The sequence below is a fragment of the Protopterus annectens genome, chromosome 8.part0 (assembly GCF_019279795.1).
Source record: "Protopterus annectens isolate FY-2018-M chromosome 8.part0, PAN1.0, whole genome shotgun sequence".
In the NCBI taxonomy this organism is placed as follows: Eukaryota; Metazoa; Chordata; order Ceratodontiformes; family Protopteridae; genus Protopterus; species Protopterus annectens.
The window spans coordinates 351,667,176-351,694,926 of record NC_056741.1 but is presented as its reverse complement, the minus strand read 5'-3'; the positions used below and the strand labels follow the sequence as shown (position 1 = coordinate 351,694,926).

The window sequence follows — 27,751 nt, the reverse complement described above, 5'->3', positions numbered from 1 at the left end:
AAGCACATTTCAGACACTTCTTAAAGCCAGAAGTGCCTTTGCTTTTATCAATCACGATACACAGCACAAAACACACCACACAAACACGCACACACTATGCATGGAGAGACAAAAACGTATAGAAGAAATAAAAGTTGTAAATACACTTTTTTTTGAAAGGACAAGAAAGGAAACAAAGATAGGCTACCAACTATGGTAGAAGAGACTACTCAGAGGTACAGAGGAGAAAGACTACCAACAATAGTAGAGGAGGATACTCTAAGTATGGAAAGGAAACTACCACAATAATAGTCGAAGGAAAACACCAAAGTATTAAAGAAAGGTAAGGAGCTAAGAGAAAAAAATGGATAGGATATAAGAGAAAATCAACAGAAACATTAATAGAAAGAGAAAATGTATTTAAACACAAGACCTAAACACAAATATATGAGAAAAAAAGATCACTTAGCTCAAGAGCTATTGGCAATGCTTCTGTCACAGGAAGCAGCAAACAAGACTTGGGGTCATTTAGAAAGGAGCTTTCTGGGTAGAACTTAAGTTTGAGGGGTTTTGGTTCTCGTGGGCTGTAGTAATGGTCGAGTTGGTTCCCATATCAGAAATAAATCCATTTGACAAGAATTAAATAAAGATTGACAACATCAGATTATACTTATTTTCTTGATGGAGAAATATCAAGTTCTTCCCCAACCTAAACAGTCCAGGTTACCTCCCAGTGTAGTAGATGGAAAATCCATTGACCTCTTGATGTAAAAACAAGTGCTTGCTAGACTGTAAGAATACACTACTTTATCCAACAGCTAGCTAGAAAATGAAATCAAGTAAAGCAGTAGAACAGACAATGAGAGACAGAATGCACTTTTTTCAGTACAAGCGCAAGGAAAGGCAAATAAATAATTCAATATTAATCAACAGCAGTGTAGAAATGGAGGAGCTTATTAAGCTCAATTTACAGTAGGGAAGGGCAGCTTAAAATTACTAGTGTTAACAAGCACATAAACAAAAGGGAAAGTGGTTGGAAAACACTGGCAGGGAATCACCAGCAGCACTTTAGTTTATGCAGGCTTGAAATCTTTTCAGCAAAAGACAAAGGGCCAGAAATTCACTCTGTATTTAATAATCACACAAGAGACAATCAAGTAATGAAAAAAAAACATGCGTAATGAGCAGCCTAAATAATTTAAGTGTCTACCTCTGACATAGAACAAAAACACCAGGCCAAGGAGATTTATTAAAATAGAAAACAAAATGGAGTAGGTAAAAGAGAAAGCAGCTCTGTCAGTCACAGACAAAAAATATAGGTCTCCTTTTCTCATCCAGCATGGGGGCAACAGCAGTGATTTAGTTTATGCAAGCTTAAAGTCTTTTCAGCAAAAGAATCTCCCTGTTTTGTGTAAGCAGATTCAGTCTTCGAAGTAGCTTGTTACAATTGCCCTTACCTAATTACATAATAAGCAAGAACCAGTGTTGCCTGGGCCAAAAGGGAGTCACTACAATTATTTCTGGAGTTCTTCTGAAATGTAAAAATTACCCTGGATATTGGTGGAAAGGGTGGGAACCTTCCAATGCAAGGGAATGGAATGCCATCTGTTTTCCTATCTTGTTTACATAATGACAGATCCTTTCATTCATGTCTGTCCAACATAACAAACCCTCCTAAAGTTCCCTATCCTTCTCTTCATAGGTTCATAGGTTCATACTAGGCTATCTGCCCTAGGGCATTTATAAGCCTAGCCAGAGTGTGTTTGGCTTTCGCCACCCATTTTAAATTAATTTTGCTATGCCCTTTTTTGAGGTTAGTATACTGTGCCTCTGTCTAACAGTGACACAGAAGTGATACCCGGGGTAAACCTATGATCTCCCATCCACTCATCAAGATTCCTCTTGAAGAGAGTCAATGAGGGACTCTGCCTAACCTGGACTGGGATTTTATTCCAGAGTGAAGGGAGCCTCTGGGTTATGAATCTGTCCCTCCAGCATGTCCTATTTATTTCAGTGCTGAGGTTCAAGTCTCTTGAGCGCGTAGCTCGATGAGATTTGGATTTTCTGAGGTGCAGCATGTCCATTAATTCCGGATTGGACATGGCTTTATACGTCAGGCACAGAATGCCTCTGAGCAGGCGGTATGCCACTGAGTAGAACTGGAGTTTCTTTAACCGGGCAGCATATGGCATCTGTTTGAGCCCTATGATCCTCTTAGTGAGGTACTTTTGGGGTCTTTCCAGTTGCTGCAGGTGTCTGGTAAGGTACATCCCAAAAGGGGCATTGTACTCAATTATGGGCCTGATGAGGGATGAGTAAAGAGGCACGATGACTTTCTCCTGATCTAGATGTGAATCCCTTCATGATTAGGTGGGCTATATAAAATGTTTTTCTAACCACTTTGGCCACGTGGTTGTCAAATGAGAGATTGCTATCAACTTGGGTCCCCAGGTCCCTAATTACTTCTTCTGTACTTAATGGATTAACACCTATGTGGTAATTTGTGGGCACTTTGTTTTTGCCAAAGGGGATGACTATACACTTTTTGGCGTTTAGCTTGAGGCCATGGCTCTGGCACCAGTTGTCTGTTTCTATGAGGCCCTTTTGGAGGATGCTTGTGTCGGCTGGAGAGTCGATTATGGCACCCAGTTTGCAGTCATCTGTGAACTTAGTCAGCCACAGTCCTTCCGTGTTGGCCTGTACCTCTGAGAAATATATACCGAACAAGAGAGGTCCCAGGACTGAGCCTTGGGGGACGCCACTTGTAACTGGTTTGGAGTCTGACATGGCTCCAGCAATTCTAACCATGTGGGTTCTGTCCTTGAGCCAGTTTGTAACCCATCTAGTGACATAGGGGTTTATATTTAAGCTGGTGAGCTTATCTATAATGCCCGAGTGGGGTATTGTATCGAAGGCTTTTGCGAGGTCCAGGTAAGCTGTGTGGACCACCTTCCCCTCGTCAATGGCCTTGGTGACTGTTTCAAAGAAATCAACCAGGCTTAAGAGGCAGGATCTGCCCTTAACAAAGCCGAACTGGGTAGGCTCTAGTGTCTGTAGGTCACCAATATCTTTATTTATGAGGTCCATGATGATCCTTTCCATAGCTTTGCAGACCAAGCTAGTCAGGCTTATGGGGCGATAGTTTCCAGGATCCATTGAGGCACCACATTTGTGGAGAGGGACCACTGTTGCTGTATGCCACTCTTTGGGTACATATCCTGTAGTAAGGCTGAGATTGAACAGTAGTTTTATGTTTGGGTTTAACTCTTCTTGGAGTTCATGTAGGATGCAGCCCGGGACACCGTCTGGTCCCATTGATGCTGTGTTTTTTGCTTTGGAGAGGGCAGCTCTTACCTGAGCATCTGAGATGTCAGGGGGGCAGCACTCTGTTTGGATAAATATTTGCCCTTTTGGTGGGGGGGGGGAGTTTGCGCTGAACCTGTCAGCTAGGATGTTGGCAATGTCTGTGGGTTCGGTGTATTTTTTGTCATTTTGGACTAATTCTGAGCATATCTGGGAATTCCCACCCAGGTTCCTAACATAACTAAAGAAAGCCTTGTGATTATCCTTAGTGTCCTGTGCAATTTTTCTCTCGAAGCTGGCCTTAGACGATTTTATGAGTGCCTGTAGTTTTTTGCTAATACTGATCAGAGATGCCTTCCCTTTTTAGGATTTTGCTCTATCATGTAGTAGCTTCCTCCTTCTATTGTATAGTTTATTTATGGCTGGGGTCCACCAGACAGGACATCTGCCTTTGGAGGATTGGGTCTTGGTTTTATTTGGGAATGAATGATCCATGCATTCCTGAAGGTGTTCATAGAATGTGTTTATAAAGGATTCTGCGGTCTGGGCCATATTTTTCACAGGCCCGGGGGCTTTGAAGGATTCCACCGCGGTTTTGAGGAATGTGAAATTTGCTTTAGAGAAGTTTTTCACTGTGGTTTTCAGGGCAGGGGGTGGAGTCGGGATGTGAATATCCAGTGAGATTAGTTTATGGTCTGATCTTACCAGTGAGGGATACACTTCTGGTCTGGAGCATAGAGTCCCCATGTTGGTGATGATCAGGTTCAGTATGTTTTCCCCCTTGTGGGAGTGGTAACAAGTTGTTCCATAGCATTTGAGTTTATAAATTCTAGGAACCTTTGGGCTAGGGTGTTGGAGCTAAAGTAATGCTCCCAGTTTATGTTTGGGTAGTTGAAGTTGCCCAATATAATGGTGTTTGGAGAGACCTTCATATTTTCCAGTGTTCTCAGGAAGGCCAAGTGGGGTTCCTGGGTTTGGGAGGGTGGTCTGTAGCAGGCTATAAACTGGAAGGCAGTTTTACCCACTGTTAGTTGCACATGGATAGTCTCTGATGCTTCGTGCTGTGCCACCAACCTGGAGGTGTGGGTATCTTTGACGAATATTGATACCCCCCCTCCTTTTGTAGTACGGTCCAAGGTTTGGGGCCGAAAAGCATGGTATGAGGTATAACCTGGTAGTGCTGGGGTGCTCTCGGGAGCCTTGAACCAGGTTTCTGTTACTGCACAGATATCGATGTTCTCCATGCTAAGGAGAGTTTCGAGTGCATGCATCTTGAGGTTTAGACTTCTGGCATTGAGTAGCATTACTCCTAGTTTCTTATCCCTTGTGATACGTATGGAGGTGGGTTTGTCTTTTGAGTCTCTTGTATAACTTGAAAGATTATTTCTTTATATAGAGTGTTCCCTAGCTGTGGTTTCAGACTAATGCTCCTCTGTTGGATCTCAGGCATCAATTGAGATCTGAGGTAGCTTGGGGGAATGGTGCATTATGGGAGGGAAATGCTGAACGGGCTCAAGACTGGAGCATGTTGACAGATTGGATCTGACCAGTGGCTCCAAGACCTACCAGTTGGATCAAACAAACTGAATGAACAGAATCTCATGTTAATTACTCAACATCTAAATAAAGCCTCTGCAAAGATACACAAGTTATCTAAATAGGAAATTTTGTGAATTCCATTCAGTCTTCAATAAACTATGATTGGGGATAGGCATTCTGTGAATACTCTTTGAGTTGCAGATAAACCAAAACATAATGTAGAGCACGGATAATGTGACTCAAAAACAGAGTACCTTAGAAATTTCCTGAAGCCTAAGGCTATGGAAATGTGGTAGCAGGCATCTTTTGGGTCTAGAGTTACCAAGTAACTCATAGGAGGAGTAAGGGGTAACAGGAATACAGATTTAGAAATGAAAGATATAGCACCGGTCTTTGGTCTTTTTTTTTTCTTTTGTTGCCCTCTGGCCATCTCTCTCTCTCTCTTTCTCTCTCTTTTTTTTTTTTGCATTTTGTTTGCCATAAAAATACAATTTTTTTTTTTGGCTTTTTCGCGTAAGAAGGAGACCTGTATTAATGTACATGAAAGATCTTAGAAATTCCCTGAATCCAGTTCCCACTTTCATCATATTGTTGAGAACCTGGATAGAAGAAGAACCAAACAAAACCTCCTTATCAAAAGTTAAATCCAAGATTTCACACATTACCTCATCAGCAAACCTTTGGTTATATACCCAAGCATATCTTCTAAACACTGTAGCAGTAGCATTGGCCATCAGGCATAGTATCTGAACAATCATACACACTTTTCAAAGCATGTTTAAATGCCTGTGAAAGGGCTGAAACAGTTTAGTTAAAAAAACAGCATTGTTCTGTAGAAAGAGTGTAAGTCAATTCCTGCAAACTGTCCGTATGACAAAACATAAATTCCCACATACATGCCTAAAATTCTGAAGATATAAGTAGATGAAGACAAACATCCTCTGAATTATAGCACCTGCTATAACCAACTATATGCACCCAGCAAAAAAGGAGATGGTGGGAGAGTACTGCAAGTAAGGTAGTGTGTTCTATAAATGTCTACTGTTATAAGTAAGTGGAACATATGCAATTGTACTAGGTTCAACAAACATACTGTCTTACTGACATATGGGGAGATTCCCAAAGCTAACTCAGTCTGGAAAGAGGAAGGATAAGGGTCTAGGAGCACCTGGATAACTGTTCTCACAAAGCCTACACTGGATCCAGAAAAGCATCCAGTTTGTAGTGCTTCAAAGGTAAGGAAGAGGACCAAATTGCTACCTCTAGAATGCTTCCAGAGTCCACCCCTTTCCAAAATATCACTAATGAGGAAAAGTCCTAATGAAAAGTACCTTCACCTTGCATAGGTTCACCTCAGCATGGTCGATGAAATAGAAAATAATATCTGATGGCAACTCACGTACAATGAATCAATGAAATGCTTAGAGACAGGCTGACCCTTTCTTTGCCCTAGAAAAGGAAAAAAGAAGTTATGTACTCACCATAACTTTCCATGTGAGTTGTTCATCTCACCTTCATTCTTACAGATGGGTTTGGAGCCGATCCTCAACTCCGAGTCAACTTACTACAAAGCTAGAGGTCTTCAATCAGCTCGAGGCCAAGTCTCTATCCCATGATGCACCTTGAGTTACCTCAGATCTTGATTGCTGCGTCTAATAATACCATGTGCCATTCTATCATTCTTTAGGAAAAAACCCACAGAAAGACTGAGCAACCAGGATAAGAACTAGTATCACGGTCCACGAAAAACCCTGGAGGGGGTAGGAGGGTGTGAAGTAAGAATAAAGGCGAGATGAAAAACTCACATGGAACATTATGGTGAGTACACAGCTTCTTTATGTGTAGCTGTTCAATCTTGCCATTCATTCTTACAGATGGGTAGCATCCCAAGCACCATCTTTCTCGGGTGGCTCACAGGAGTATGTTTTTCAGGACAGTAGAACCAAAGGAGGCCCTGTCTCTGGAGGCCTTGTCAACTTTGTAATGAGTGATAAAGGTATGAGGTCTTGACCAAGTGGCTGCTGCACAAATGTTGTCTATAGGAAGCCTAGAAGAAAAGGCAGAAGATGTAGACACTGCTCTGGTAAAATGAGCCTTAATTTTGTGCTGTAAGAGTAAGTTAGCAGCTGAATAAGTGAAGGTGATACAATCAGATAACCATCTAGATAGTGTTTTTTTGCCACTGGTATACCTTTCCTAGAATCTGAAAAAGAAACGAAAAGTTGCTCTGATTTTCTGAAATCTTTTGTTCTATCCGGGTAAAATCTGAGCTACGAACATCAAGTTTGTGCATTATATACTCTAAGTTGTTGGTGTGTTTGGGGAAGAACAATGGTAACTCTGTGATCTCGTTGAGGTTAGCTTCAGTACAAACATTAGGTAAAAATTAAGGATTTGTTCACAGGGACACTGTCAGCATGGAAAATGAAATAAGGAGGCTTTATGGACAAGGCTTGTAGCTTTGACACTCTACGGGCAGATGTGATAGCTACTAAAAAGATAAGTCTTCCAAGACAAATATTTCATATCACATGAGGAATCTGGCTCAAAAGGTGAAAGGATAATGCGTGAAAGCATAAAATTTAGGTTCCATGGGGTATAAGGGGATTTCACAGGTGGTCAGAGATGGAAGGTCCCTTTGAGAAAAGTTTTTATAGCTTGTGTGACATTATGTTCAATCCTTCAAAGCCAAGGTGAAAATTAGAGATGGTGGCCAGCTGTACCCGAACTGTAGCTGCCACAGCTCCTTTATTGAAAAGCATAGTCAAAAATTCTAATAATGAGGAAATGGGGGCTTGATAGGGATCAATGTTATTTTGAGAAGCCCGTATAGAAAATCTTCTCCATTTGCTAAGGTACAATTTTCAAGTAGAGGACTTATGAGAAGATCAAAATATGCTGGGTTTCGTATAAGAGGTTATGGAACCTGGCTATGCTGGAAATTGGAGCAGCCAAGCTGTAATTTTCAGGGACTGAAGAGAGGGATGAAGAGCCACCGATGAATGCATCAGAAGGTCTGGAACTGGGTCCAAAATCCAAGGCTCTTCCAACAGATGAAGTCGAAGAAAGGGGAACCAAATCTGACGAGGGCAATGAGGGGCTATTAGAATGATGGTCCTTTCCAGGGCTTTTGCTTTCTGTAATACTTTGGGTATCAAGGGAATTGGTGGGAATGCATAGAGGAGACCCAGAGGCCAATCGTGTATGAGTGCATCCCTTGGGACTTCTCCCAGAGGGGGAATCAGGGCAAAGTAGCTTCTGGATTTTGTGTTCATGTGGGAGACAAAAAGGTCACAGCAAGGCTGGCCCCACCTGCAGAATATTCTCTCAGCTATCTCTTTTTTGAAGGACTACTCATGAGGCAACAAAATTGCCCTGCTCAGTTTATCTGCTATCCCGTTGGAATTTCCCAGGATGTGTGTTGCTATCAGAAAGCGCTGGGTGGATGTAGCCCACTGCCATACTCGTAGAGCCTCACAAAAAAGGGGGTAGTTCCTGGTTCCTCCTTGTTTATTCAAGTACCAGACCACTGACATGTTGTCTGTCTGGATCACAATTGTCCCCAGAGGGAGATAGCTCTGAAAGTACTGCAGCGCCAAAAGTACCACTCTCATCTCCAGGACATTGATATGCACATGTGTCTCCTGTTTGGTCCATGTGCCTTGGGCTGTTCTTCACTGAAAATGCCCTCCCACCATATCAGGGAAGCGTGTGTGGTCACTCTAGCCGCTGGTGAGGGTAGGATAAAAGGACAACCTATCGTTACATGAAGAGATGTCATCCACCACCGAAGATCCTTTTTGTATGCGTCTGTGATAATTATGAGATGAGACATTGGGAGCTCTTGATAAGACCATTGAGTGAATAGCAGCCATTGTAGAATCCACATGTGCATGCGACCCAACGGTATCGCTAATATTGCAGCTGCCATCATGCCTAACAACTTCTGATGCTGGAGTCTTGTCTCTGGATATGATGTTGTGGACCTGCTGACGAAATAGTAAAACTCTTTCTGCTGGAAGTTTTAAAGTGGTGGTGGTGGTGTCCAATTCTGCTCCGATAAAAATGATATGTTGTGATGGCGACAAGGCAGATTTTTCTGAATTTATGGCAATGCCCAGATGATTACAGAGAGTAAGAGTGGCATCCCTGGCTTGTATTAGCTGATGCCTGATGGTGGCAGTGTGGAGCCAATCGTCTAAGTACGGAAACACCTAGAATCCTAAACGCCTCAGGTGAGCCGTGACCACTACCATACATTTGGTGAACACTCTGGTGGTTGTAGTGAGACCAAAGGGCAGGGCTCGAAACTGGTAAAGATTGGCTTCCAGCTGGAAATGCAGATGATCCCTGGATGGTCTGGTCATTTTATATGGTAGTACGCATCCTGTAGATCTATTGAGCACATCCAATTGTCTTTCCCTAAGAAGGGAAGTATCGACTGAAGCATGACCATCCAGAACTTCTCTTTCTTGACAGATCTGTTTAGTCTGCTGAGGTCCAAAATAGGTCTCCAGTCCACTGTCTTTTTTGGAACTAAAAAGAATCTTGAGTAAGTTCCGGATCCTGTCTGTTCTGCTGGGACTGGTTGGATGACACTTTTTCTTAGCAAAGTTTGGACCTCTATTGTTGCTTGTTCCCTGTAACTGGGTGGAACGTCCAGTATTTTTGTTGTCAGTGGAGGTGAAAGGAATGAAATATCCTCTAGAAACTATACTTTGTACCCAGTTGTCATTTGTTATTTTGAGCCAGGCATCTGGATACAAAGATAAATGATCCCTGACTGCCTCCAGAGCAGGACAGTTTGGCCTCCTTTCAGGAGCGCTGGTAGGGCTTCCCAAAGAACTGGTCTCTGTCACCCTGCTTTTGCAGACTCCCTCTGCCACGATGGCGGCATCTTCCATTATTGCCCACTACTCTGCCCCTGGAGGGGGGTTCACCACGTGTGTCCAGAAAGGCTCCTTGAGCTTTTCGGAACAATATCTTTCCTCCCTTTTGACCCTTGGTGTAGGATCTGGTAGGGGTGGAAAAATGGACTCCGATGGCAGACAGAGTCTTTCGTTCCTGCTCACACATGGTCAAAGTTTCCTTAATTTTGGCCCCGAAAAGGGATGAGCCATCAAAAACGGTGTTGACAAAGGATGACTTGAAGGGCTCCACAAAGGAACACAAGAGCATCCAGGAATGTCTCCTGAGAGCAATTCCTGTACCCGTTGCCCTACTCGTTCCATCAGCTACATATGAAATGAGATGCATGGATGAGTTCACTATGGAACTGAGGGTAGCAATCTGGGAGGTGACTTTGTCTGAAGCTCCTGCAGCTTCTGTACCCCGAAGAGGATCTCCAAGCTCTTTTAGGAGGTCACTTTGTAGTCTCATAAAATGTATGAGATAGTTCAGTGAATGCATAGCTAAAGTCACTGAACTATATGTGCACTTCCCGTATCTATCCATGATCCTAGAGTCTCTGTTAGGAGGATGGATAGAGGAAGACGTTTCCGACATCTCCTTTTTGGTGGCTACCGCCACCACCATGGCGTCAACTGGCACTCCCTTGGTGAGGAAAGACTTATCCTGAGGGACAGGCTCCATGTTGTCCGGAGACTCCCATGTCCTTCATCAGGCCAGCTCCATGAGCTCATCAAAGGGCGGAGACACCCAAGAGGTGGAGGGTTGAGACTCAAAAGCCTTCAGGAGAACTGACTCATCTTCAGTAGGGCTGGTGGACTTCCAGCCGCCCATCTGCCTAAGGATTTCTAATATCTCAGCAAATTAGATATCTTCAGAGGGGGACCGTGGGGACCCTTCTGATTCATCTAAGTCAGTGTCGGACGTGAGAGACTCCTATGGGGAGTCTCAGTGCTTCCTCTTGCAAATTCTCTTGCTGGGAACCTCATCAGTGGGAACTTCTGTTGAAGTCTCAGAAGAGCAGGGGCCACTCAGTGGGGCTTTCAGAGGCTCAGAGTCTCTATGCTTTGACAGGATCTGTGAGGCAGAAGTGGACAAAGATGCTTTTGGGGAGGAGGTAGTTATACCTGAAGTTGTAGATGTCTTGGGGGACATCACTCTCCTCATGGCTTCAAAGGCACCTCTGCTCTGATGAGAAGGGACTGCCAGATCTGAAGAAATCACTAATCCCCTCGGCACCAGAATAGTGGGCTCCGAACCAGAAGTAGGAGCCAAACTCATCCCAGCCAAGGCCCTGACAGGCAAAGTTGGAACTGACAAGTCAGTCCGACTATCCTCCCCGGACCCAATCAGAGAGTGTCAGCTCCTAGACTCCTCGATAGGTGCAGAGGAAATCCGAGTAAATGGAACTGATGGCAATGAAACAGGTGTCGGCTCCAAAGGTTCAACAATCATCAGGTCAGACTCCTCCAGCTCGAAGGACTGGTATGGCTCGGAGGAGGAAAGGAAGTCAGTGGCATTACAGTCTTCGGCTCCGAAACCACTTGGGTCAGAGCCTTTAAAAATTTAGCAAACGCTGGTGGCTGTAGCAACTTCTACACCACACGATCCACATCCAAATCGGATAGGCTGATCAAGGACCAAGATGAATGAATGGATGGAGGCACTGATTGAAGAATCGGAGACTAATACTTCGGACACCGGTTTCAGGATTGGGGACCGGCTCCAAAAAGACAGGACACTCGGCTACGAGGGCTGTGGAGCCAACATTGACGGTTTCTTTGATTTTTTTTACTTCAGGAGAAGAAGAAGAAGAAGAAGCCTTAGAAGACTTTAAAGACTTGCTAGACTGATCCTGGTCACTCAAAGCTTCCTGAAAAGAAGATTTCAGAAGTCCTCTGTCTATGAGTTTTCTTTTTCTCTCTTGAAGAACTCTGGAGGAAAAAGAATGGCAAACAGAACAACTTTCTTGCAAGTACAAGGCTCCAAGACAATATACACAATTAACGTGACTATCTGTCACAGACATCTTTTGTCCACATTTTGGACACTTTTTAAAGTCTGACTTAGGATGCTTGTCTTTCTCCTGGTCAGCCATAATCAAATATACAGTATCAAGAAAAAAATCTACTGTACTTTTTAAGAGAATAGACACACCCACACAAATAGTAAGGTTAAACTAGTAAAGCTAAACTAGTGAAATAAGCCCTAAACAACAAATGGGCTGAATAAGAATATATTGTGAATTAACTATCACTATTCAAAAACACTCACGCACTAACTACTTATTTAAACTACAAAGCTATATAATATTATAAAGGCACACCAAAGGGAAAGGGAATATTAAAGGCCTATAAGAAAAAACAAAGGCCAAAAAGAGTTATAACTATTAAAGACTAAGACAACTATCTCTAAATACTATGATAAATAACAATTTAGTTTGATATTATAAGAAAAAAACTCTACTGGCCCGAGCTGTGCAAAAAAACATCCGATCTATTGCAGCAGCAAACTAGATCTGTGGTAACTCAAGTTGCATCATGGGATAGGGACTTGGCCTCGAGCTGTCTGAAGACCTTGAGCTTTGTAGTAGGCTGACTCTGCGCGGACAACATCTGTAAGAATTAACAGCGAGATTGAACAACTACACATTAAAAAGTTCAGCCTTCCTAAAGGGCTTTGTTCTGCCAAGGTAGTACCTGAGCACATCCAAGGTACAAAGTAACATATATCCCTTACACTTAGGTTCCAGGAAGAACACAGGAAGATTAAAAGACTGATAGAAAGTGAAGACTGAAACCACCTTCAGCCTGAAAAAAGGATAAGTATGTAACACAATCCTATCTCTGTGGAAAATCAAGTAATTTTGTCAAACCATGAGCGCTTTCAGCTCAGAAACTCACCTTGCAGATGTCAGAGCAATAAGAACAACAGTTTTCTATGTTAAGAATTTAATATCAGCATGAGCTGCCATTTGAAAAGGTGATAAGGTCAATTTTCCAAGAACATAATTTGTGAAGGAGTCTCATATGCAATACTTCTTTCATGAACTGTTTCACCAAAAAAAAGACAAAATAAAGAGGGGAATCCACTGGCAGACAAGCAGAGATGTCCTCTTAATGCATGTTAATGGATGCATATACTAAGCTATCCTGAAGTAGCTCACACCAATATTTCAAGACCAGAGGGATATTAACCATAATGGACCCTCTGTTTCCATTTATGCATCACTTAGAAAACCTCATCCATGTGAAAAAATAGTAGTTCCTAATTGCAGGTTTTCTGGCCTCCTTTAACCTGCTGCACACCCTCAAGAAACAAGTGCCTAAACAGAGTCAAGATAGAATCATCCAGGCTGTCAATAGAAGTTTCTCTAGTCGGGATGCACCAGTTGCCCCTGAAGACTGTAAGCAGGTCCAGCATGTGAGGAAGACTATGGTAATTGCCCAAGGCCAACTCCACAAACAGAGAGAACAAAGATTGTCTGGTCCAGTAGGGGGTCACCACAGTGATCTTTGTCATTTTTATTTGAACTTTCAGAAGTTCCTTGTGAATCAGTGGAAAAGGTGGAAATGCATCTAGAAACATTCCTGTTCCAGTGAATAAGAATGTCTGTCCTCCAAGCATGGCTGCAAGAATTTCTGGAACAGAATTTCTTCAGTTGTCTGTTTTGAAAGGAGGCAAACAGATCTATTAGAGGCATTCCCTGCATCTGGACTAGATTCTGGAGCACCACTGCCGTGAGCTTCCAATCTGTTCAGTCTGTCTGCCACAATGTTCTGCACTAATGGGATGTCTGATGCCTGAACAGACAGAATGAGGTGAAGCACACTCCTGAGAAGCCCACTCCAAGGCTAACATTACAGAGGGTAAGACCTCGTACTCCCTAATTTTTTGAGGTACCATATCAGTGTGTTTATGTCTTTAACCACCAGCACAGGACTCAGAGTTCAAAGGTGATGAGGGACTTTCAAGGCTTAAAACACAGCCAGCATCTCCTACATTTTGATGTGCTTCCATACACCCTTGGGTCTCCAAGTGGGTAGCACTTGCATCCTCACTGACACAGCTATCCAGGCAGTCAGACAAATCTGACTGGACAGACTGTACTGGCATGGGGGGGGGGTGCCTGGAGTGATATTCAGCTGATCTCTACACTGCTGTAATTCTCATCTGATGAAGGACAGCACCAGCAACTGGGATTTTAGGGAAACAAAGGTGCTGTATCCAACAATTTCAGACATACCACTGAATTTTTCTCATGGAAGATGGGCCAGTGAAAAAAATGAGATTCAGGAAAACCAACAGTCCAAAGATTTCTAGGAATTCGCTTGCTGAGGTGAAATTCCCCTAGCAGAATTCTGGAAACACCGTCTCATATGATAGGACCTTGTCTTCAGACAGAAAAGCCGAACTCTTGTTAAAGTCGATTAAGGACCCATGAAAGACAAGTCGTTCAGAAGGTGTGAAACATGACTACAGGAGGTTTAACTTGAACCCTAGATGAATGAGACCTTCAGTAGCAATTCCACACACTTGGATGGTGACTCTGCACAGATCAGCACATTGTCCAAGTATGGAAAAAAGTGAATGCCCAGAGTCCGTTAGAGGGTCATAACAGGAACAAGGCATCTGAAAAATGATGCAGTGGATAACCAAAAGGGCAATACAGAAAACTGCACTTACCTAGTTAATCTGAGGGACTGGGCACAAAGAAGATATGGTCTTCTTATTAGCAAAGGTCACTGAAGATACAAAAGCAGGATTTGCAGACAAAAGGACTTGGAGGCCAAGGGAAGCTAAGCATATCCACAATTCCTTAAAACCTTTTTAGGTAAAGCCTCAATGCACAGAAGAGAGCTACAAGCTTTCTACAACATATTTCCCAATGCTGGGATCAAAGGTAGGAAAAGAAAATATCTGTTTGAGTCCCTGTATCTGTTAATCATCAGAGGAATCAATTGATTCGACAGACAGGGCAGACCCCTCAGACACAGGATGCCCTTCAAAAAGAGAATCATTAGCAGATTAACTGAGGAAATGGAAGCGCTGGCATTACTATAAACCAGGCATGCACCGTATAACCAACCGTCTGTGCCATGGATCTATCCATAGCCACTATTTCAGGTGGGAAACTAGTCAGTGACTCTTGCCCCACAACACTGAGGTTTTTCTGTCTCTTTTTGGCATGTGCTGCACTAGTGGGAGAGTCCTGTGGCAGAAGCGTATCAATACTGGCAACAGATTCGAAGACTGCTGGAACGGGGCACAGTTTTTAGCTTTTTATTGGTTAATTGGTTCATTTGTATGAATCAGTTTGCTCATTTGCTACTGTTATATTAAAAAACAAAAATACACTTTATGCATCGCCGCTTAGTTAAGATATTCCCAGTGCCATAAAGTCTGCTCTTCAAATTTTCCCTTAGAACTAGCCAGTTTTTTAGTTTTAGCACTCAAATCTGTTTCTTTGAGCTTAGCACTTGTTCAGAACTCATTGTAAGCACTAAATAAGCTACGAATTACTACAGCACTCAACTTTCCTCACTTGTCTAGAGGAAAACAGTTTTTAGTACTTAATAAATAAACACCTATCCAGGCATGTCTATGGGTCAGCTACCAGTGTTTTCTCCTGTCTACCTGATGAATCTGGGCATCTGGGGACAATGCAGCAATTGCCTCATGTACACAGACAACCCTCTCCTACAACCCAACACTACACCCTATGAGAGATGCACTTATATAGCCAAACTGGAAGCAAAGCTCTCTTCACCCAAGACTGGACTAGCAGTCAAGAGGAGAGGGTAAACACTTGCACCACACCACACTAATCACATAGTCCCTCAAAACCTACACCACCAAAACACACACACACAAACACAAAACACACACCTACATTCACGGAAGCTGCCCAAGCAACAGGGACCTCCAAAGCAGAAACGCAAGCAACCGCCACCCCCCAACACAACTCAAATGACACATAGCCCAAAAACTCAGTGGGCCACCCAACCACAGCCCATAAGGCATAACAACGTACACAACAGTCTAGTCATAGGTGACTCTATAGTCAGGCACACTGATGTTCCACTCACCAGGCTAAACAAGGACAAAGTTACTGTCAGCTGCCTGTCAGCTGCCGGGATCTGCCACATAATGCACGCAGTCAAGACACTCACAACAAGTACAAATATGACTCTGTCATTGTCCATATTGGTGTGAATGACCTGAGACGTACCTCCCTGGATTACATGAAAAGAGACATGGAGGAGCTGTCAGATCTTGTAGCCCAGGAAGGTATGACCCTAGCCCTGAGCAGCATCCTGCCATTGCCCATAATGATACCACAGTACAAGGACAAAATGATTGACTTCAACAATTGGCTAAGCTTCTGGTGTCATTCTAAGGAGATCCAGTATCTGTCTGCTGGGATGACATGATTGACAGACCACAATGCTTTGTCAGAGATGGCCTGCACCTGTTACCCTTTGGATTCCAGATACTGGCTAAGGTTCTTTTCACCCCTATAGTGCCTTTTTAGGCAAGGTTCAAACGAAAAATTCACCACCGTAACAGGTACCAGCAAGCAAAATCTGAGGGCAATGCTATTCAATGCTAGAAGTCTAAACCTCAAAACGCACTCACTTGAGGCACTCCTTAAATGGAGAAAATCGACATCTGTGCAGTGACAGAGACCTGGTTCAAGGCTCCTGAGAGCACCCCTGCATTACCAGGCTATAATTCATACCACACCTTTTGGCCACCTAACCTGGACTGAAACACTAAAGGCGGAGGCGTGTCCATATTCATTAAGGATATCCACATCTCCAGGCTAGTTGCTTGGCATAATACATCCGAGATTATCCGAGTGCAACTAACTCTGGGCAAGACTGCAATCCAAATTGTAGCTTGCTACAGATTCCCCACCATTCCCCAGGATTCGCACTCCTCATTTTTTGATACACTGGAAAATATTAGGGTACAACCTAACACCCAAATAATGGGCAATTTCAACTACTCCACCATTAATTGGGAAAACTACTCACGTACCAACTCTTTTGCTCAACATTTTCTGGAATTCATAAATTCCAACAACTTGGATCAACTTATCCACACCCCCATCAGGGGCAGCAATATCCTAGACCTGGTCATTACCAACATGGGTGAGCGGTGTTCCACACCAGAGGTCAATTCCTTGTTGGTCAGATCCGGCCACAAGCTAATCAGCCTAGACATCCGCATCCCACCCCCCACCCCCCTTAGGGAAACCACCGTAAAAAATTTCTCTAAAGCCAACTTCATGCTTCTTAAGACAGAAGTGGTAAACTTCGCGACACCCATGCAGATGGACAATAGAGGTATGACTGCTGAATCCTACACAAATGCACTTTATAAGCACTTACACGAGTGCATGGATCATGCTATCCCTAACAGAACCAAGATGCTATCTTCCAAAAAAAGGAAACCAATCTGGTGGTCCACTGCCATAAACAAACTCTACAACAGAAGAAAGAAACTGCTGCAAAAAAAGGTAAAATCCCATGATTGGAGGAACTCCCTGGTCAGTCTCAGTAAGAAGCGTAGATCCCTCATAAAATCCTCCAAAGTTACATACGAAAACAAAATCATCACTGTTTCTAAAGACAACCACAAAGCATTCTATAGCTATGTCAAGAATTTCAATGGCAACACTCAGATCTGCTCTGAGTTACAGCACAATGGCACTAAATATACAGAACCAACTGATAGTGCCAACATCATGGCAGATAGGTTCAGTGCTAACTTTACCCCCCTCTCACCCCCTAAAGGGCCCATGTCTATACCAGAAGAAAGCAAAGTTCCTGTAATTGCGGCTGCACAGGTAAAAAACACACTCTCCAAAGCCAAGAAAACAGCATCCATGGGACCTGACAACATCCTAGGCTACGTTCTACACAAACTACAGAACGAACTGGCACCTCACCTAAGTACCATGTTCAATCATGACCTCACCTCAGGCTTAGTGCCCATTGAATGGCACACAGCGACGGTTATCTCACTCCACAAAGGGGGATCCACCACGGACCCCGGGAACTACTGCCCCATTAGCCTGACGAGCCTGGTCTGCAAGGCAATGGAACATATCATCATGGAACTTATAAACAATGACATTGGTAATCTCCAAACTCTGGTCCCCTCCCAGTTCGGGTCTGTAAAAGGCAGATCATGTCTCCTAAACCTGACAGACTTCCTTGAAGTAGTCACCAAAGCTGTAGATGAGGGTAAGGTGATTCACACAGCCTATCTAGATCTCGCCAAGGCTTTTGACACCATACCCCACTCTGGAATTAAAGATAAACTCACTAAACTAGGTATAAATCCCTATGTCACAAGATGGGTTGCCAGCTGGCTCACTGACAGAACCCACACTGTGAAATGAGCAGACTCCAAATCCGACTTCAGACTAATGACAAGTGGAGTACCACAGGGTTCAGTCCTGGGTCCTCTCCTGTCTGGTATCTATTTCTCTGAAGTATAGGCTAACACAGAAGGTCTTTGGCTATTGAAGTTCGCAGATGACTGCAAACTAGGAGCCGTAATCAAAACTCCTAACTATGTGGACATCCTACTAAAGGGCCTCATTGAGACAGATGCCTGGTGTCAAAGCCATGGCCTCATGCTCAATGCCAAAAAGAGCATTGTCATCCCTTTTGGTAAAAACTCTGTACCCATGAACTACCACATAAGCGGTAGTCTACTTAACACCAAAAGTGTGACAACAGACCTTGGGGCACAGGTGGACAGTAGTCTCTCCTTTGATAATCACATCACCACGGTAGTCAGGAAATCCTTCTACATGGCACACGTCATCACAAAAGGTTTGTCATCCAGGAAAAAAGAGGTAATTGTTCCCCTCTACTCATCACTCATTAGAGTCATTATAGAGTACAACTCCCCTTTTGGTATGTACCTCACAAGACATCTACAACAACTGGAAAGGCCACAGAAATACCTCATAAAGAGGATTACTGGCCTCAAACAGATGCCTTATGCAGACCGTCTCAAAAAACTCCAGCCTACTCAGAGACGATCTCTGCCTAACATACAAAGCTATGTCAAACCCAGAGCTGTTGGATATGCTCCACTTAAAGAAATCTCAATCCCTCTGAGCTACACGCTGTAGGGACCTAAACCTTGTCACCACAATAAACAGAACATGCTGGAGGGATAGATTCCTGTCTTCAGAGACTTTCCATATTCTGGAACAAACTACCTATCTATATCAAACAAAGCTCCTCATTAGCACTCCAAGAAAAATCTTGATGATTGGATGGGAAACAGGAAATTCACCCCGGGGATCACTTCTGTGGCTCTGCTCAACAAGGGCACAGGAAAATAATTTTCTTGGGTGACAAAAGCCAGGGTACCTTTTTGGCTAGGCTTATATAGGCCCTACGGCCAATAGCCTAGTATCTACCTATGTACCTGTTCTACTTCCCTTGTACCTATAAAATTTGGTTCTTACATACCTACAGCAGGCAATGATAAGAGAATGTGTCTGACCCTCATGTCATGCACAGCTGTGGTACTATGACCACACCAAGGGACTTGGTTTGATAGCTTGCTCAAAGCTAAGGCTATTACTGAATCACAAGCTATAAAGACATATTGTTTGATTTGCTCTTCCATTTTTAGTTGCAGATGAGGAAGATAGCTGGAGGCCCTGAGTCAATCAAGTCAACCAACTTAATACAAAATACTGGTTGCATGGTTAGTTCAGCTCAGTAAAAAGGCAAATAAGTCCCACTATTTCCCTCTAAGTAGCAATTTAAAGACTATTTCTGTTCTGAACAGTGCACCGAGAAAATGACAGCATTTTCCGTAACACAGTTCAAAGCACAAAATGCATGGACAAAAGTTCCATGATTTTGTAAAAAAAAGCTAGTTTTGACCCAAATGAATGGATACAGCCTAAAAGAGTTTTAGATAAGAAACAAATTATAAACTGATAAAGAATTCCTGGCAGAAAAGTTTTACACAAAATGGAGCCAGAGGCAACCTGAAGTCTATTTCTGCTAGGGTTACTATTCTAAAGACACTGAATAAAATGACAGTTTCAGTAACACAGCTCTAAGCACAAAATGCATGCACAAAAGTCCCCCAATTTTGTAAAAAAAAGGCTAGTTTCAGTTAGAATGAATGGATACAGCCTTAAAAAGTAGTAGAAAAGAAATAAATCCTACATCGATGAAAAATTGCTGTCAGAAATGTTTACCATCCAAAATGTTGTAAACATCACATTTTAAATGAAAAAATAATTTGTAATCCTTTTCAATCACCTCAAATAATCATTACCCCAAAGAAAAAAAATGTAATATCCGCAAGTTTTCATATGAACACTTCCAAAAAACGTTTTTAATCAACAGGCCTTACTGTGCCAGCCAAAGTAAAAACATAAATATATTCAACATTTCTAATAAGAAAAAATAGGCAATGTAGCAGAATAGAGTCTTCAAGCACTGATAAAAAGGCACAGGGAGGAAATACAACCCTAAAAGAGTTTCTTATCTGACCTTTGCAGCTGATGTCACCCAGTTTGAGAGAAGCAACATTCCAAAAGATTGTCTCTCTGACTGTGGCACAAGAAAACTGAAAAGGTCCTGTTAGTGAGTGTAAAGGGCTATAATGGTTCTGTCAAGTGACTGCCTCATAGACAGGCAATGGGAGGAGTTCTGAGCTTAGACAGCCGGGGGGGGGGGGAATAGCAGGGCTCTACTACCCATACGCCAGTAAGGCAGTATGTTTGTTGAAAAATCACCTATTTTTCCTATACAAATACCTCATCCTAGCAATGGCATGATTGAAAGAAATTTCATCCACAATCTGCAGGAGAAGCCCTATCTCTGTCAAAGTCAGAATCATAAGACCCTTTTCCCTCAGGCATAACTTTACAGGGGATGCTCACCTGTAAAGGTTTCTGCACACCAGGATTTACTGCCTGCAGTGTCTGTCTAGCCAAGGTAAGAAAAATCTTTTTTAACAGTAATAGCTTCATCAGAACAATTGTTTTTTTTTGTTTGTTTTTTTTTTTAATAGGAGTTCTAGCAGAAGAGAACCAAACAAGAGTTCTAGAAGAAGAGAACCAGCTCAACGTTGGGATATCTGACTGGTCTAATGAGCTCTGATCCCAGTTACCCTAAGAAGAGTCTCACAGAGTGTCTCCCAGACCTTGAGAAGATGGTTCTCCCATGCCCATATCAGACATTGGAACATTCAAAGAAGATGTATCTGACGCCCGGTTTATGGTGGCTGAAATTACTACAACAGAGGAAGCCCAATAGATAAGTTACTGGTTTGAGAAACAAGCAGTGACCACTGTAGGTTCACCAACTATCAGCTGAGGTGTAGACTGAGTCTGCAACAGTGGCAAGGACTCCATGGTAAGTGGGGTTTTTTTTCTTTTTAGATACTGAGGGAGAAGAGCAAGCTGGACTGGAGTGAGGATGCATGCTGCAATAGGGAATGAAACACCAATAGTAGTTAGCATAAAAACAAACAACCTCAGCTTCGGAGTAGGACTGGAACGCCACATTTAAATGTTGTTTAGTTATTCTGTTCAGCGATAACAAATACACCAGTACCTTGAGCAAGTGCACCTTTAGCCACCTTTAGCCAAACGAGTTGAAAAATGAAATGATACTGGAATCCAAACCAATCTGAGTGCACAATGACTTTTTTAATATAAAATTCCAAAGACAAATCCACGTAGTGTTAAGCGCTTTTCGTTCGGGTAATACCCGAACTTCTTCAGACATATTACTCATGTTACTGTTGCCCTTAAATAGTCCCCTCTTCATTCCTGTCCTATCAGGAAGAAGTAGTGAACCACTTCTCACCCACAAGACTTGTTGGTTTCCAAATATATAAAACCAAATTTCTATTGACAACCAGTGTAAAGGTTAATACATATAATGGTTAAAGTATGCTTTTCTAAGTTTCTATTTTTACACTTTTCTTTGATTTTTTTAAAAACAATAGCCATATCAATCAGCGAACTTTCTTATTGTAGTGTTCTTGTACAGTTGGTCAGTATGTATAAAAAAATCATTCAATATGTATAGAAAAGTATGGAAAAGTGTGTAATCAACCCACCTTTTCTTCCTTTGCACTTTAGTAGTAATGGTTGTAATAGTATACTGGAGTGCAAAGGTACGAATAAGTCTTTAATTAAGGGTATTAAAATTAGAAAGCAAACTATTGTTGTTGTTCTGCTCTCTAAAGGGTCAATAGCTCCTAGTGTTATAGTGTGGTTTTTACCTAGTAACTTTTTACCTATTAACTAATAACCACATTCTTATTTAATACTCATCCGAATAAGAAATGTATTACTTTACACCTAAAATTTTTTATTTATGTAATACATTTCAAGTATGTTAAATATGTACAGAACCTTAACTTAGAAAAAGTAAAAGTAGAACAGAATTCCCTTGTGAGCATTGCTCAAACACTTGCACAAATACTGACAGAAATCAATATGGCAAGTATGTTGTCACAAACTGAGCATAAGCATTACATTAACACATAAAATCCTGCCCATTCCTCTGTAAACTTGTCTGTCACAGAAAATCCAAAGTTTACAAAAGCAGTACATAATTTATCACAAAATTACCTGAAACACATTCATAAACACTACTAGCTAAAAATAGTGGTCCCTGATAGGACATGTCTGATTTTACTTTTTGAAAAAAATAATTTAAGGGGAAATAGCACTTTTTGTCAAAAATGGATTAAACCTTATTTTCTTAAAAAAGATCAAAAATCTTTACACCCCAACAGGGATCTATTTACCAGAAAAGAAGCTCTTAGCCATTTTCTGCTCCTATGAAGCCTGACAGATGCTTCTTCTTGAGACAGCAAGAAAGCACTGAAGAAAGCTTCACTCTCACTACTGACTTCCCTTCTTTGGCTTAGCCAAGGCAATCAGCAGTCAGAGTAAGGGGGGTGGGGCTAAGAGCTTTTTGAAGCTGGCCAATTGTTTTCCTAGTCAAGAAATAACCCATATAGCATAAAGGTCACTGCAGCAGTGGAAATGATGAACATCTGGGAATCTGCTATGCATAATTAGAAATGCAAACAAAAATGTTTAAAAAACAAGATTTCTGCTCATTCAATGTTGCAACTGTAATAAAGTTTATTCTGCATTATCCTTTCCTGCCCATTAAAATTACTTAAAATTTGAGTCTTTATACCTTTCTGCCCAGGTTTGTAGATGGGTTTGTCAGTCTGTACAAAAGTGGCACTCTCCAGAGCCCTAATAAGGACCTTCTTCTCCTTTGTGAACTCAAAGGCTTCTCCTTCAACCTTCATCTTCACAGTTGCAATCTCCCCGCTCCTTTGTATGACAAGTGGGACCTATGCATATGACATAAATAAGGAGGAATGGAAGAATAGCACTGAAACAATGTATTTTTCATATGATTTATACAGCACATCACTGGTTAAAGAAATCAGGAAAAATGACACCAGAGAATGGTCCACTTTTATTTAATTCAAATTAAAAACTTATGCCAAATATTTCACTTGAATTTTAAGTTCTCCATATGTATCTGAATTTGACACAAATTTGTTTAGAAAGATGTAAATAAAATACTGCTTTTCTATACAGAATCACATGAATGTTTCTTACTAAAATCAGGGAATATAAACTCTGGATGCATATTTAACTTGATTAAAGTAACATACCAAATGCCGAAGTTAGAAACTAGAAGCTCACAGCCAGGTACAATACATATTGAGTAAAAAGTTTGAAAATCATAGTTTTCCAAGTGACCAACTTAATAATACAAGTGTTGCCACAGACACTGCCTCCCAACTAGATGGACTGGTACCTACCATGGCTATACACACTCTATATGTAACAGTTTCAAAGACATTGCAACATGTTGAGATATTATGTCATACCAGATGGAGTAGTAACCCCATGGGCACCACAAATTCTATTTGTAATAGTTTCAAGGGAATTTCCCAACTAGAAAAATAGTTTTAAGTTTGTAATTTTTCAAAATCAAAGTTTTTGAAAATGTGTGCGTTTGTTACATCCTATTTCCAACACTGATGTTTCTAGTATTGGGATCACTGACAAACTGAGTTTAATAAATCAAGCTACTACCATCTCATATTCAGTTTCATGTTTAAGTACAGATGGATCTTCAAAGAGCCCAGTCACTGGACCCTCTAGGGAACAAGGCATGCACATAAATACATTGAAATCAATATAATAAATATCAAAATAAAAATCCTAAAGAAACAATGTAAAATGCTGACAATTCTACATGCCTTGTTGTTGTGTAACCTAACCCAGTAAGCCTGGAAATCAGTAAATCCTGGTACTTTCAGTGTTTTAAGCCTCTATCAGATGTGTGTAAGTCATTCTAATAAGGATCTTTCAAGTTGTATCCAGTTTGGATGATCTTCAATAATCACATTGATTAAATCATTCGTGAGGTTAGGTAGTGTTAGCATAACCTCCCCCCAGCTATTAACAGGGAGCAGGTCCTGGCTGTGTTCGCTAAGCTCAAAAACAAAGCTTCAGTCGGCTGCAACAATATCCCAAAATGCCCCCTAAACAGCTGGAAACATTATCTATCAGGACCACCTGAGTCACTTTTCAACTATAGCCTCAAAACAGGCTTTGTACTAGGAGAATGGAGGACTGCAATGGTAATCCCACTTCACAAGGGTGGGCCAACGACCAACCCCAGAAACTACAGACTTGTTTGTCTGACTAGTCTAATATACAAAGCCATGGAACAAATTATCATGGAAATGATCAACAAAGACAAAGGCAACCTTCAGACACTGGACTCAACTGAGTTTGGCTTTGTCAAGGGAAGATCATGGTCTACTAAACCTGGTGAATTACTTCGGATGAAGGGAAAACTGCATACTGCCTACCTGGACCTGGCTAAGGTATTTGATACAATGTCGCACGTGGGTATAGTTGACAAACTCACCAAACTGGGTATAAACCCTTACATAACTCACTGGATTGCTAGCTGGCTCACAGACAGGACCCAGGATGTCAGGATTGGTGATATCACCTCCACTAAGAGACTGGTCACCAGTGAGGTACCTCAGGGCTCTTCACTGGGACTGTTACTATTTGGCATCTATTTCTTGGAGGTAAAGGCTAATGTCAAGGGCCTTTGGCTGACCAAGTTCACAGATGACTCCAAACTGGGGAGCTGGCACAGATTCTCTCCACGACACAAACACCTTACAACAGGGTCTAACACAGACAAATGATGTGCGAAAGTCACAGACTACATCTCAATGCCAAGAAATGCACTATAGTGCCTTTTGGTAAACTGCCACCCAGGATAATTACTTAATCAATAAGACACTCCTAAGAGCTGACCCAGTAGTCAGGGATCTGGGAACATGCATAGACAGTAATCTGGCCTTTGACCAACATGTGTCTAAGGTAGTAAGAAAATCATTCTATATCTCCCAACATAGTAAAGGCATGGCATCCAGGTACAAGAAAGTCATAATGCCACTTTACTTGGCCTTTATTAGACTCATCATTGAGTATAATGTCCCCTTTGGCATATACCTGACCAGACATATGCAACAGTTGGAACACCCACAAAGGTTCCTTACTAGAAGAATCCCGGGTATAAACACATTGCCCTACATGGATGCCTTAAAGCCCTATCTCTATACTCTTGTGTCCTACAGGTTACTAAAAAGTGAGCTGTGCGATCCAGCATTGATGGACCTTTTGAACATTTGCAAAACAAGCGGCATATACCTGACCAGACATATGCAACAGTTGGAACACCCACAAAGGTTCCTTACTAGAAGAATCCCGGGTATAAACACATTGCCCTACATGGATGCCTTAAAGCCCTATCTCTATACTCTTGTCTCCTACAGGTTGCTGAGAAGTGAGCTGTGCGATCCAGCATTGCTGGACCTTTTGAACATTTGCAAAACAAGCAGCATCTGGACCACTACATCCAGCGATTTAAATTTTGCTTGTGACATAAATAAGACATGTTGGTGGGACACATATGTGTCTCACAGGACCCCCATGCTCTGGAACAGGCTTCCCATCCATATGAAGCAGAGTCTGTCCCTAATCCTACTTAAGTGTAACCTTGACCAATGGATGGGAAATCAGAAATTCACTGTGGGCCTGGTACCCATGTCCCTGATAAACAAAGGCAGATAGCAATACCTAAACTAAGATACCTCCCACCACATAATATCTAAAAACTTCCTAATATACCCTCTCCTAATAAACACCCATGATACCTAGGGACACAATTGGGTTGGATTTCATGGCTAGGCTTATAAAGGCCCTGGTGGTTGTCAGCCTAGTATACATCTATGAACTTATGAACTGTAAATATTGAATCACAATACAATACAAGGTTACACTTAAGTAGGATTAGGGACAGACTCTGCTTCATATGGATGGGAAGCCTGTTCCAGAGCATGGGGGTCCTGTGAGACACATATGTGTCCCACCATACCTTTCAGAACCCACCACTGTACCAACCTCAAACAACTAGGTTGATTGGAGTTTCCCAATCTCATTAAATACAATATACTAGTATTGGCCAATAAAATACTCAAAAACCCTGATCATATACCAGCCGTCAGTAAAGATATCATCCCTTATAATAACACAAGATCATTACGTTCATCTCATAAGCTACAGATCGAAACAGTTAAAGTCAAAAATTCAGCAGGTATGGCCATATTTGCCAACTCTGTAGGTAGAATCTGGAATAAACTTCCTGCTACTATAACCCTGCTTCCCTCCCAAGTTCAGTTCAAAGCCACTATCAAACAGTACTTGGAACAAAATTGGATATGTTACTGTGACAAACCTGATTAACACTAATAATCTTTAATTATCTCACATGTTATATTGTAACACTGTCTGCATGTTGAATTTATGAATGTTGAGTATTGTCTTACCAAGTATAATAACTATTATTGTTATCAAAGTTTGAATGATTTGTAATCTTTGCTTATTATGTTGTTCATCTTTTAAATGTATTCGGAGCTTATCTCCCCGGGCCTCCGCTGAAAATGGACTTGCCTCCAGTCGGACTTCCCCGGTCAACAAATGTAAAATAAATAAATAAATAAATAATTGTAAAACTCATTCCAGCTTAAAACACCCAATATCATATACCCCAACTACAAAACCTAGATCAAGTGCCATCTTGGTAGTGGTACTGTAAGGGAAAGGGTTTATAATAATGTAATGTGTAGGGCTAGGGTTAGGAGGACGGGTGGGGTTAGGATTAGCACACATGAGTAAGGTGGACAAGGGGACTAAACTGTGTCTTGATGGTTATTCACACTGGCAGGTGGATGGACAAATGACCCCTTGACTGCAAGGTTAGATGCTTAGTGCACGGCTCTCAAAGAGCCAGTGACAGATCACAGTATCCCAGTTTATTTTTCCAGCTGTTACTCTCTTTGGTCCAGTAACCATTCTTGAAGTAGCCAGAGTATCGCTGACACCTCCTAGAACATCAGTTATTACTTAATGTTGGCTGCACCAAAACCAAGCTTACCGCAGTCTCTGGTTCATTTCCATCTGTATATAACAACCATTGCAGAAGGTCTGGAAAGTTAGCACTACTAGTTTTTTAATGCTACCAAGATGTGCAGTGGTGTTGATATATGGGGAGTTATAAAAATAAAGAACATTAACTTGTCAAAAACTGGCAGAGTAGCAAAAACACAGAAACTTAAATTTAATGCAAAAAATACAAAGTAATGTCTCTGGGAATCAGTAAGTCAGGAAAGGGATAACCAGTTTAAGAGATACCACAAGCAATAAAAAAGTAGAAAGTCGCCTGCAATTAGCCTTAGAAGATTATCTAAAGGTAAGTATGAAATGTGATAAAACAGTAAGGAAGGCAAGTGGGGTAGCTGGATTTATGAGAAGTAGCATCACAAGTAGGAATGTAAAAGAATCTGTTCCTCTTCTTTATATGCAGTTGGTAGAACTTCATCAAAT

At 41.8% G+C, this 27,751-nt stretch overlaps 1 protein-coding gene across 4 annotated transcripts in view; it reads right to left on the bottom strand.

Annotated features, from left to right (window-relative positions):
• Positions 1 to 27,751, bottom strand: part of LOC122808806 (alpha-2-macroglobulin-like) — a 2,637,399-nt gene that overhangs the window by 2,405,526 nt on the left and 204,122 nt on the right. For all 4 annotated transcript variants that reach the window (XM_044079865.1, XM_044079862.1, XM_044079863.1 and 1 more), the window contains exon 3: positions 22,953 to 23,115. In XM_044079865.1, the coding sequence (XP_043935800.1) occupies positions 22,953 to 23,115 (163 nt within the window). The remainder of the gene's footprint in view (positions 1 to 22,952; positions 23,116 to 27,751) is intronic.